The sequence below is a fragment of the Siniperca chuatsi genome, linkage group LG1 (genome assembly GCF_020085105.1).
Source record: "Siniperca chuatsi isolate FFG_IHB_CAS linkage group LG1, ASM2008510v1, whole genome shotgun sequence".
In the NCBI taxonomy this organism is placed as follows: domain Eukaryota; kingdom Metazoa; phylum Chordata; class Actinopteri; order Centrarchiformes; family Sinipercidae; genus Siniperca; species Siniperca chuatsi.
Genome location: NC_058042.1, coordinates 8,495,035 through 8,507,401, shown reverse-complemented (window position 1 = coordinate 8,507,401; position 12,367 = coordinate 8,495,035). Strand labels below are relative to the sequence as shown.

Sequence of the window (12,367 nt, the reverse complement as noted above, 5' to 3'; positions counted from 1 at the left end):
CATGCAAAAATGCTATCTCAAATGAAGCCATCCCTTTTTGGTTCTTCAGATGTGGTGGAAACACAAGAAGGAAATATGCAAAAGAGATTTTTAGTTTGTGATTTAGTTCCTTAGTTTTTGGGAATATCTTGTCAAGAGGGGCTGGTAGTTTTCTGTATGTTTTCCAGAATTTGTTAGATATTGTCTTGTGTGTTACAGCTTCTCTTTCAGGAGACCAATCCAGGAGTGCTGTACGAGTACACAATTAGTCAAAATGTCTCAGAGGACGATAACATCCCTGCTTCAGTTTTCTTCTGGAAATATGGTTCATGGACTGAATGCAGTGTTACCTGTGGAACTGGTAAGAGAAACAACTTAAGGTTTTGCCATACATAGGTTGGTAGATAGACAAAGAAAAAGAGAGAGATGCCAGTTGCTAAATCTTTCACTCCTAGTTTTGAATGCATGTTCTCAGAAACAGACTTAAAGAACAGACTTTATTGTTATTGCTAAACTTTATTAAAACACATTGGACCCTTTTTTTAAGGCAGCTAAAATACAAACAGAAATTAATATACTAAGCTAATATGATATATTGGTACTATATTTTCCTGGCCTTGAAAATCATTTTGCTTTACTTGACATTCTTGTGCCATGTATGTATGTATAGCGCAAAGGTGAGTGGAGAGGTGCAACAAGATATGAGTTTCATCAAAATGAGATCACTGAAGACGAGGTGTTTGCTGCTTTAGTAAAAGGAGGACCAGTTGTGATCTCAGTGCTACGTCATGACAAGGAAGCACAACTGAAATTTGTGACGGACATTCACACAAATGTCATAATTATGCTAAATAATGCTATTATACATTCTCCAACAAGGAAGGACAAACCCTTGACCTTTCTAACTCTAAATCAGCAAAATAACGCTCGACAAACAACTATTCAAAAAAGTATTAAGTGGCATTAAAGGTACACTGTGTAAGAATATTAGTTTAAAACATTAAAAAATTAAGTAAAATAATCAATAGAATTTGAAGAAATAACAGTTTTGACGTTATGTCAAGGACGTCTATGTATTGTGTTGCAGAGATACAGTATGTACTGAAGTTAGCGTGCTAACCAGCTATCCCCGGCCCGTCCTGTCTCGTAATACCACTTTGTACCGAAAGAGGCACGTCGAGTGACACGCACATTAAGCATCCAATGCTGGGAAGCGGCGCGACCCTTCTCATCCAAAAACGCCTGCGTACACATACAGATGTGAAAAGATTCTGGGTCCCCACTGCCTCTCTGATGCCTGACCTCCCTCTGGCCTCCATCGGTCAGAGACTGGGTTCAGTCCCGGGCCGGAAATGTTCACTGGGATTAGTGGTTAGAGGGGAGAGGATGTAGCGTTAGTCCTGACACGCTGTAAGCAAAGAAAGTCGGCAAACGGCATTCACAAATCTCTGAATTTAAAGTTCCCTTACTTCTCAGCACACATTCTTTTGTCAGAGTCCTGTTCAGAGCCGCTGTAAATCACCTTGGTACTGTATTCGCTGTCATCAAACTGGCCTCCATCAGTCACGGAGACTGTGTTCAGTGGTGTCCCTGAACAATTGTTATTAATTCTTATTCCACTTTTTTGTGATCAGCTTTATATGCAATTCATTCATATGCAAGTTTAAATAAACAGGAAAGTAAAAAGAAATACCTTCTTACAGTACATGTCCATTTAGGACTTAGATTCTGAGTCTTTTTCAATAAGATGAAAAAGGAAATGAAAAGGAATTCTTGAGTAGTTTTTAAATTTATCTAAAATTGACCTAGAATCTGAAAGTATTCTATTGAAACAGAAAATTGATGATTTAAACAGCTGAATGTATTATCAGGTTTATATATATTAGCTTAATATTTAGCTTCAGCCCATCCTTTGCAGCACATGCAACAGAATTTTAAGTTCATTGTTCATGTTCAGAGTAGATGTTTCTTACCACTTGCCTTTTTAGACGGTGTAGTCCCTGGTTCCTGTGGTCTCCACTTGTCTTTTTAGGTTTTCATTTACATAGACTTGTACCTTTTTATCAAAGAACCAGATAGTTTCTAATACAGTTGCTCATGCAGTAAAAGTACAGTACAAATCCTACTGAGCAGAAAAGTGTAAATAATTTAAGGATTAAAGTAGCTTCAAATCTGCATTGAGCTATTTATCATGTTAACACTCCTTCAGGAGTCCTTCAGTGTGGTGTTTTGTTGTCTCTGATCTACGAGAAGAGCTGGTAGTTTTGACCTGGATGATTAACCTTGAAGATCAATTAGAGACTTTGCAGTGTGAAAGAAAGGAAAACTTTTTTCTTGTCCTGTTGGAATCGAATATAGGATTTGAAAGCTTGTCCCATGTGGCTGAACAGTAAACCTTTTCTGAAACTAACATTGTATAAAAAATAATTCAAGGTTGTGCTTTCAAAGACATTTTCAAAGACAATCTCCTTGTGTAGCTTGACAGTTGAAACAAGTGTTGAATTTGATCATGTCAATGCTTGCAAAAGTATCAAGCTTCACGCACTTGACTGGAGTCTTTGATGTTTACTTTGTTGATTCACTTGCGTGACTGACCGCCGACATAAATGTAACTTTACTTATTCAGTCTAATATTTGTTGTGCCCCCCTGGAAGCCCTATTTAACACCACTCCAAGTAAAAACTGCACAGAAACAAATGCTTACATCTACTATGTACCTTCAAAATAAAAAAATGTCATGACTGATATACTAGACTGATATGTAATCTGTCTCTCTCATTGGGGAAGCATTAAAAAAAGATTTTATGAATAAGGTTTTATTTTAACAGGCATGTGGTCACTGTGCAGGTCCTGAAATAATTGTAATTAAAAGTGATTATTTTAATTAGCATTATACTATTTGGTTTTACATAATTGCTTCTTTTCTGTTATTGGTGCCTAATTCTTTTCTAATATGTTTTTAAACATGTTTAATTTGTACAGCTAGAGTAAGGACAGGTGACATTACGTGGTCAAGTTTATATTAATTTGTGTATTAATTTAGAAAAGCAGCAATACAAAAATAGTGCAGACTTTCGTGTGTTATTTTAATCTAGTTCATCAGGTTTCAGAGTTTATCTGAAGTTCACCTCACTCTGTTGAGGTTGTCTCACATCCAGCTCTGTTTGCAGAGTTTACAGTCCTTGTTGCCTCTCACCTCTCCATTTAACCTCTTTAACTAATTTTGTGTTTGTCCTCCATTTCTTTGCCTTTCTGCACAGAATGCAAAATAAATAGCATAAATTAGAAAGGCAAACAGTTTTGATGTGTCTGTTTTTACTCAGTTGTTCAATGTGCACTTCTTTCTGACCGCCAAGGCTAAAACATCTGTGAATGTTGGTGGAAATTGTTTTTATGTGTGGGCTGTCTAGTCTGTAGGTTTCAAAAATTTAAAAGTCTGTTCCGAGTTTTTGAGGCCAGGGAGTTGGATGCAGGTTTGGAGGTGAAGCTTATTGCTGTAAAGATCAATAGCCATAGTTTTCACAGCAGTGTTGCAGAGTTGTTTGTAATAAGAGAGCAGTGCAGCAGCATTGGCAGAGTGAGAAGTACCTGCTTAAATAGGCCTTAAATATATATACCTGACTCTTTGGCCATAATGTGATGAGTACAGTGTATTGTATGAGAAAAGTGCAACTTGAGCAGAATATGTATTTTTAACCTCATCTGTGTCAATGCTGGCTTTCATATCCATTTTTACTGTTACTGTAGAGGAAATAGCCCAAAAAATAGCAAATCAAGAGACAATACTTATCCTGTTTCCATGTGCCAAGAGCAGGGTTTTATCTACATTCAAAATGCATTAGACTAAAATTTCTACCACAGAACATTATTTGTGTTTTACTGTATTTTTGTCTCCCTTGTTTCTTTTTTTTTTTGTCTCCAACTGGTTTTAAATTTAACATAGCTGTCATGTCCTTTTAAGAGAAGCCTTTGAAGGTGTAAATTAGCTATCAGACACACATTGTGGCCCTCAGCAGGCCCTGAGCAGAGGGCACAGACAGGTGAGAGGTATAACCTGCTCTGATGGGGTGGAAATCCCCTCAGGAGGGCCAGAGTAATAATGGAGAGAGGTATCACAGGAGGAGATAAATCTGTCACAGCCTTAGGAGACAAGTCCTTTTATGTACTGCTTTGTGTAATGCTGTCTGAAACCTAGTCTTCTTAGACTTTGCTGAGAAAGGAAGAAAATTGATTTTTGTGACGTTGTGCTTGTGTTACATATGTATATTAAAATGATACTAAGTTAACTAACAGGAATGTGCATTCAACTTACAACTTTATTTCACAACTAGCAGTATTGTTTTAATTAGATCTAAAACCTTTGAAACATGTGGTGTGAATTCATAATTTGTACATTAAAAACATCCTGGTTTCAATAGTGTGTGGTTTTGGGTCCTGGTTTTATAACATAGACATGCAATGTTCTGTATTCAGTAATGTTATTTCTGGTTTGCTCTTCTCAGTCACCTACTAGTGGTCTACCAGGTGCCCTCTAGGTACTAGGCTATTATTATTATTATTATTATTACTAAGATGCAGCTGGGAGCCATATATGTATGTGTTTGTGTGTGCTGTTTAGTCACAAAAGCTTTTCTCTCCTCTCACTGGTATTCCAGGTGTTCAGAGGCAGATTGTTCACTGTGTGGAAAAGACAACTGGGATAGTGGAGGAGGACTTCTGTGACCCCTCAACCCGACCTGACGATAACCAAACCAGCTGTAACAAGGATCCATGTCCAGCCATGTGAGTTTCCCTCCCAGACATGATGTACAAACTGACACTAGCACTAGACACACACTCAGATGTTAAATCCTAAATGTACTGCATTTATGTAGCGCTTTTCTAGTCTACTGACCACTCAAAGCGCTTTATCAACACTCACCCATTCACACATACATTTATACACTGATGGCAGAGGCTGCCATGCAAGGTGCCAACCTGCGCATCAGGAGCGGTTAGGGGTTCAGTGTCTTGCTCAAGGACACTTCAACACTCTGGATGAGCCAGGGATCGAACCAGGAACCTTACAATTACTAGACGACCTCCTGAGCCATGCCACCCCACTAAATAATAATAATAAAGACGCTTGTTGTTCAACCCTTGTAGAAGCAAACACTTATCCTTCTAGTGTGCATTGAAGCAAATAATCCAAGCTACTAAACCCAAAGTTACATAACTGCTGGAGTCACAGCTTTAGTATTTTTGTACAGCAGAAAAAATGCAAAACAAAAATAGGCCTAATGCAAAATTTAAATTCTGATTTGATGATTGTAACAGAATAATGTAAAAAAAAAAAAAAAAAAATTCCTATAATTGTTGCATTCTTAAAAAAGGAATAAGTGTTCATGTTATGGTGGTTTTAACAAGAAAGATTACATACTTTGCTGTTTCTTTCAACTTGTGCTTCACAGAAACAGTTTAGCAACGCACCTGTCTGCAAATGGCACCACCTTGATTGCTCCACATGTCAGATACATGAAGTTATACCTGTACATACAAGGCCAGGTGCCATTCTACTACTTTTATCATATCTTAAGACAGCCTACAGCTGATAAAATGTAAAAGTTTAATTTTCAAAATCCTAAATCCTACTGCTGCTACTACTTAAAGAGGCGTTAAATAAGTTATGATGTTTATCAGCCTCTGTCAGCCAAGCCAATTGCAACAATATTAAAAGGTTTACAACAATGTATAGAACTATACTGTAGTGAGATTTTCACAGTGGTTACAGTGAGCAAAATGCTAATATTTGGAGAGATCCAACAGACATACTGTATGTAGTGAAGAGGCAATCACAACTCAAAAAAGTATAATAATATTTAAATTTAATTAGATTAGCCTCTTAAAGTCAAAAACATGAAATAGCTCTTGTTGTGCTTCCAGTTTATCAAAAGTGCCTCCCTGAGTCATGTCTTGACGTCTGCAAGTGCTATTTTTTTGTTTATGTTTGTATGTTTTTATCTTTTTTTTTTGTTGATCGAGCATTACTAGGAACATTTTGTATGGAACTTCAAGGAGTTGCTCTCAAGTATATGGGGCTCTATAAAGAATAAAACTTGTTTTCTACCCAAATAATTCTCATATTTACACCACCAATCCTTGATTGTATTTTTATAATATTTGTGTTGTTGAAAACATCATGTAGGGCATCAACATTAACCAATGACCAAATTTAGTTGTTTCTTATTTTTTAAGAATGATCGATCTTTATGCCCACAGCTTCTAAATGAAGTGGAAAGGTGATCTAATTCCACTACAGAGACTGTTTTTTCGGTGACACTTAAAGGTGGGGTATGCGATTCTAATCCAATACACATCTTTTGTCAAATTCAGCAAATATCTCCTCACAGTCTGCTAGCTGTCAGTTCTCTGTGTGCGCTGAAAAAAACTCGGTAGCTCGGACCAAGCCACACAACACTATTCCAGCCATGATTTCTGTGTCAGGTAACGTTACATTACTTGCCAGACATTCAGCTTACTTTCTAGTTTGCCAAGATATGCTGTTGTTGTGACGTTAGCTATAGCAGCAGGAGAGTTGTGAGTATCGCTGTCTGCAGCTGATTTGCTGGCTCTGGGAAACTGTCTCGTCCTCTCTGGCTGTTAGCTTCACAGCAGCAACTGTAGGGACAGTTTGCTAACCCACAACATAGCTAACGTTAGTTATATTACTTGCTGTGTCGTTGTTCACTCTATATCGTGGTATTGGATTTCTCCATAATCACATACACAACTTTTAACACTCAAGATTTTCATATAAAAACTTCTAAATGTGTTTTGGTTTTTTTGAGACATTCAATATATTGATCTTTCTTTTCTTTTTCTTTTTTTTGTTGGTGGTGGTGATCTGCCATTCCCACAAGTGTACCATTAAATTGGAAATGTTGGCATCTTTTGTGTCTCTGTGTGTAGATGGTGGGTCGGGGAGTGGCAGAAATGCTCAGCGAGCTGTGGGAGCTTGGGCCTGACCAAAAGGACAGTGCTCTGCATCCAAGCAGTAAGTGTTGAGGAGCAGAAAGCCCTGCAGCCCAGTGAATGTGAACACATACCCAAACCTGAGTCACTGTCCTCCTGCAACACAAACATCCCCTGCCCAGCAGACTGGATCACTGGTAGCTGGTCAAAGGTGAGTCTGGGTTGGAATATGATGTTCTGAATTGTCTGCAGTTGTGCTGTTTTAAAAGGAACTGAAAATGCAAATTGTTCCTTTATGTCACAAGAAATTCTTACAGCTACTTTCACATTTTTTTAAAAGGTCTTTCTGTGAAAGATTATGTTAAATTTTGCTTTAGTTATGGAGAAAGTCATTCATGTTCTTATCTTCTAGTTCTTGTGTAGTGCATTTCTTCATTCTGGCACAAGACATTTTCACATAAGTGGTGCGCACAGACAGACCCACATTGCTGACTGCTCATAGCCAGCATGTTGCCACAGATCTTCAGGTTTGTCACCAGGGCCGTAACTACACAGAGGTCACGTCCTTTGTATTTTTTGTCATATCCATTTTTTTCACACATAGACCCAACTCGTTAAGAAATAAATGAATGAACTTTAAGATGTTTTCTCAAACCAAAGCGTGATTTACAGGCGTATTTACAACATTGACAGCCTGAGTTTAAAGAAAAGAAGTTCACCCTGGTCTGAACTCCATGACTCCACCTCACCTGTCTACCACTGTGTCTCTGTGCCTCATCATTATAAGCCTTGCTCACGGCATGGCTCCAGGGAGGGCAAAGTCAGTCTGTCAGTCAGTCAGTCGACCACTTTGGTCCAGACAAAAATATCTCAACAACTGTCAGTTGGATTGCCAAGAGATTTTTCAGACATTCATGGTCCAAAGAGGATGAAGCCTTCTGATTTTGGTGACTCCCTGACTTTTCCTCTAGCGCCACCAGCAGGTTGACATTTGTGGTTTTCAGTGAAAATTCTCCACAAATATTGGATGGATTGCAATGAAATTTGGTACACACAGGATGAGTTGTAATAACTTTGGTGATCCCTTAACTTTTTATATCTAGCTACATCTTAAGGTCAAAATTGAAATGCATCCAATAATGGTATTATTAAGCAAAGAAACAACGTGCGCTGTCTCCTTTCTGAACCTTCTCTGGTTGTATGCCTTTGGTTGTGACCCCAAGGAGTCCCATAGTCCAGGTTAACTAAAGATGATCAGGCTTCTTCCTTCACAGCTGTTAGGATTTAGATTGACATGCACAAGGAGCTTGGGCCACTAGAATCACGATTACATTTTGCGAACTTATTAAAAAGTTGGTTTGTATTTACTAGATGTGTCTTATATTATAGTTATACCATCAATTTTAAAGGAAATTTTAAAAGTACAAGTTTGGCCTGATCATGATCTGATGTTGTCTTTTCTTCCATGCAGTGTTCACTGACTTGTGGAAGTGGAGTACGTCGCCGTAATATAACCTGCTCTAGAAACACAGGTGTTGACTGTGACCCCCAAAAGAAGCCCCTTGCTGTCACTACCTGCAACATCCAGGCCTGTCCACAAGTAGTGGATAATTTTGGAGGTATTGACTGGTCTGGAAGTGGCTGGTCAAGCAAAGAAATACTCAATGAAATTAACTCCATACCTGAAGTCAAACCTCCTCCCAAATACAGCACCACCAGAGCCCAGCCAAGAAATCATAATAACCTTAATAACATTGTCGAGGGAGATTTTCACTACCACAATAACATTGAAAATATTGATCACTCTCCGCAAAACAGTGTTCAAGTTGATGATTTTTACTATGACTATAATTTTATCAACTTCCACGAAGACTTGTCGGATGACTTTGAGAGCGATGGAAGAGATTCAGGGGACAGTCACGGATTCAGTGCTCCACAGGAGGCCAAGCCAACCCGCAGTGTGAAAGAAAATGCTTACATGGAAACTACAAGAGCTCCCACAGATACTTCAGGCATTTCTACAGTTTCAAAGGCCACTGCCTACACTTTGAAAACTGAAGAGCCAGTGAACACAAATCTGGACATTATGAAGGACAGTGGAAATGCAGCAACAAAGGAGTCTATGCAAACAGATTCTGAAAATTTGGATGACTTTCTTTCTGAGGATTATCTTCTGCCTGTGTCTGCCACTCGCTCACCACCACTGTCTACAACTCAGCAGTCACAAACACTAAAAGAGAGACATGACAATCTGCGGTGGCCTGAAAACATTAGCACAATGCCTAGTCTGGTTTTCACTACGAAGGAGCCTACACAGGATGTGAAATGGGCGCACTATGGGGAAGAGGCTGAAAATGACAATGTCACTGAGGAGGAAAATCATACTGAGGATGTCACTGTCAGAAAACATGCTGCTCCCACGCCTGGACATCAAACTATTACTAATACTGTTGTCGCTACAACAGTGAGTGCTCAGGAGATGGAAGAACATGATGATTATGAGTTCAGTTACAATGAAAAAAGTACACTTGGTCCAGATATCTCTGCAGACCAAGAACATGTAGAGAGTCCAGGACCTTTAGGCTCTCCCACACCAGGAACTATAATTCAGGTTAAGACTGAAGTCCAACTGAACGAGAGTGCTTCAGGAATACCTCAAACAACCAGTCAATCAACAATATTTCCAACTGCCTTCATATTGGAGGATTTGGACTTGAATCAGACTAATTTTGATACAGTATATGCCACTACTCAGTATTCATGGGATACTGATCCTGACCTCAATACAACCTCACTTCCTGCCTCTGAGAAATCCACTCCTCTCCCCATTCCCTTTCTGCTAATCTCAGGTAACCAAGAGGCCTCTGATGACTCCACAACATTAACTGGAACAGAAACCATACCTCCTACAAACCTGGAAGGAGCCTCTCAGCCTTCTCCAGCAGATTTCCTGCCAGCTACAATGAAACAGATACCGACAAAACCTGCCTTCACTGAAAGAACTGGAACAGATTCCACACCCAAAGCTCCATCCACTGATTTAGCTGATTTTGACTACAATGAAATAGTCATTCCCCCGATGGTGAGGAGCAGCAGCAGCAGTGATCCTGGCCCTTCATACCAGCTTCCAGCAAACACAGCAACCACTCCTCAACATAGCACCACACCAGTACAGCACATGGAATCTCCCACACCTGCTGTGTCCATTTTGTCAACCCATCCACCTATTCTTTGGCCACTTCCACTGCCAACATCTCTCCAAACTTCAGCCTCCACACAAGTCTCTACCGCTGCCTACTGGGTCACCGGAAATTGGAGCGCTGTGAGTCTGCATTAATCCACACATTCTGGTGTTGTACTGACACAGCTGTGTCTTATTATTTTTGTCAGTGTCTGTTTTTAGTATGCAGACACAGCGTCTAGTTTTGGTCCCTGCACATATTTAACTGAATCCTTTGGAGACACCATTTGACCTGGAGCTAAGTCAGCTAATGTCAGTTTATGTAATGAATTTTTATGGCACATTTGACAGATGGTTGCTTCTGCTCACACCCTTGCTGTGTTGTACATATCATTTAAAGAATTTGCATTTATTTGGATATCATGAAAATGCTTAAAGCCTGACCACAATACACACAAAAAAATCTCAGAATTTCTTATCAGTGACGTTTCTTGTGCATGCTGGAGCTGTTTGTGCATCCAAACCTCAAATCACAAAGTGTAAGTTGTGATCTCATGTGTGACTACATTTGTGGGCAGTGCTCCACCAGCTGTGGTCTGGGTGCCATCTGGAGAAGTTTGGCTTGCAGTACTGGCTCAGACTCTGACTGCGATCTGGCCAAGAGGCCTGCGCCAGCCCAGCGATGTTACCTGCGCCCCTGCTCCACATGGAAAGTTGAGGAATGGAGTAAGGTGAGACGACTTATATTGTACTACCAAAATCAATCTATGATATGGTCGTTGTTTTACTGTAGGTTTTTACAGATTTTCAATCTGAAAAATAGCTGAATTATGCACTGCAAAAGTATTTTTTAAAATCCTATTATGACATGGATTTTTGTATTTATTTGTGACACATTTTTAGCCATGCTAGCAGCTTGGCTACAGGGATAGCAATGTCAGTTGGTCCGCCACTGAAATATCTCAACAACTATCAAAGTGATTGCCATGAAATTTGAAATCCTAATGACCTCTGTGATCTTCTGACTTTATCTAGTGCCACTTTGAGATTGATGTTTTTGATTTTGAGTGAAATGTCTTGACAATTATTGGATGTATTGTCATGAAATGTGGTAAAGACATTCATGTCTCCCTCAGGATGAACTGTGATAACTTTGATGATCCTTTAGCTTTCCGCTAGCACCACCATCATGTCAAAAAATCACTTTGGCCAATACTTTGGCAGCTGTAATTTGTGTTTAGTGCTAATTAGCCAATTTTAGCATGCTAACAGGCTAAACTAAGATTGTGAACATAGTAAACATGATACCTGGTAAACATCAGCATGTTAGCATTGTCATTTGATGTTCATTTAGCTCAAAGTACTGCTGTGTCTACGAACAGTCTCGCAGAGGCAATGGCTTGGCTGCAGACTCTTGGTAAATATTAAAAATAAACACTGATGAGATTTTTTGTATAAAACTGAAAATGATGAGCCTTAAATAAGATAAAGATAAACTGTCCTGGACAAGTGAGCTGGTCAGACAGAGAGAAGTGCTTTTAGTATAAAAGTTGTCCTGAAAGGATTTTCTTGTTATAAATATTTACAGTTATTAGTCCATGAAGATTTTAGGTTATCCAGATGTAATAAGTCAAAGGCAACTGGAACTGCTGTTTGGTCTTAAAGACATTTTCCTACTCATCCATCACTTCAGCTGAGTTCATTTCAGTGAAGCTTGCCTTAGACTCATTACTACTGGATGAAAGTAGTAGCTCATGCTGTTTGAATAACAGTCATGCCCTGTCTTTTCCCAGTGCTCCAAGAATTGTGAAGGCGGCATTAAATCACGAGAGGTCCATTGTTTTGACATGCGAGATCATAGGCCCCTAAGACCGTTCCACTGCCGAGCCATGTCCTCCAGGCCACAAACTCAAATGCCCTGTAACCTCCAGCCATGTCTCGCCTGGTACAGCTCCTCCTGGGGTCAGGTGAGTACTATAAAGTGAATAACAAGAGACATTGTGAAAAGTGCATTGAAAAGTGTATCTGACAACATGATGCATGTAAAAACCTCAATTTTAGGTCAATTTTCACTGTGTTTGTCCATTGGTGATTCTTTATAAACCAATGTAGTATCAAAATGCTGGAAAGGAGAAATTCTGCTCAAAATATGCCCCTCAAATGAAATATTGGCAAGATGATAATTGTCAGAACATTTCAAAACCGCATCAAAAGCACAAATGATATAACATGCTCTTAAAGGATTTGACCCAAATT

General features: G+C 39.2%; 1 protein-coding gene across 2 annotated transcripts in view; it reads left to right on the top strand.

The window, feature by feature from the left end:
• LOC122873928 (A disintegrin and metalloproteinase with thrombospondin motifs 7) overlaps positions 1-12,367 on the top strand; it is an 88,762-nt gene that overhangs the window by 54,721 nt on the left and 21,674 nt on the right. For both annotated transcript variants that reach the window (XR_006377540.1, XM_044191299.1), the window contains exons 16-21: positions 199-340; positions 4,635-4,761; positions 6,928-7,141; positions 8,402-10,252; positions 10,690-10,842; positions 11,905-12,078. Coding sequence is in view for 1 of the 2 variants with exons in the window: in XM_044191299.1 (XP_044047234.1) it covers positions 199-340; positions 4,635-4,761; positions 6,928-7,141; positions 8,402-10,252; positions 10,690-10,842; positions 11,905-12,078 (2,661 nt within the window). In the remaining variant the exon portion in view is untranslated. The remainder of the gene's footprint in view (positions 1-198; positions 341-4,634; positions 4,762-6,927; positions 7,142-8,401; positions 10,253-10,689; positions 10,843-11,904; positions 12,079-12,367) is intronic.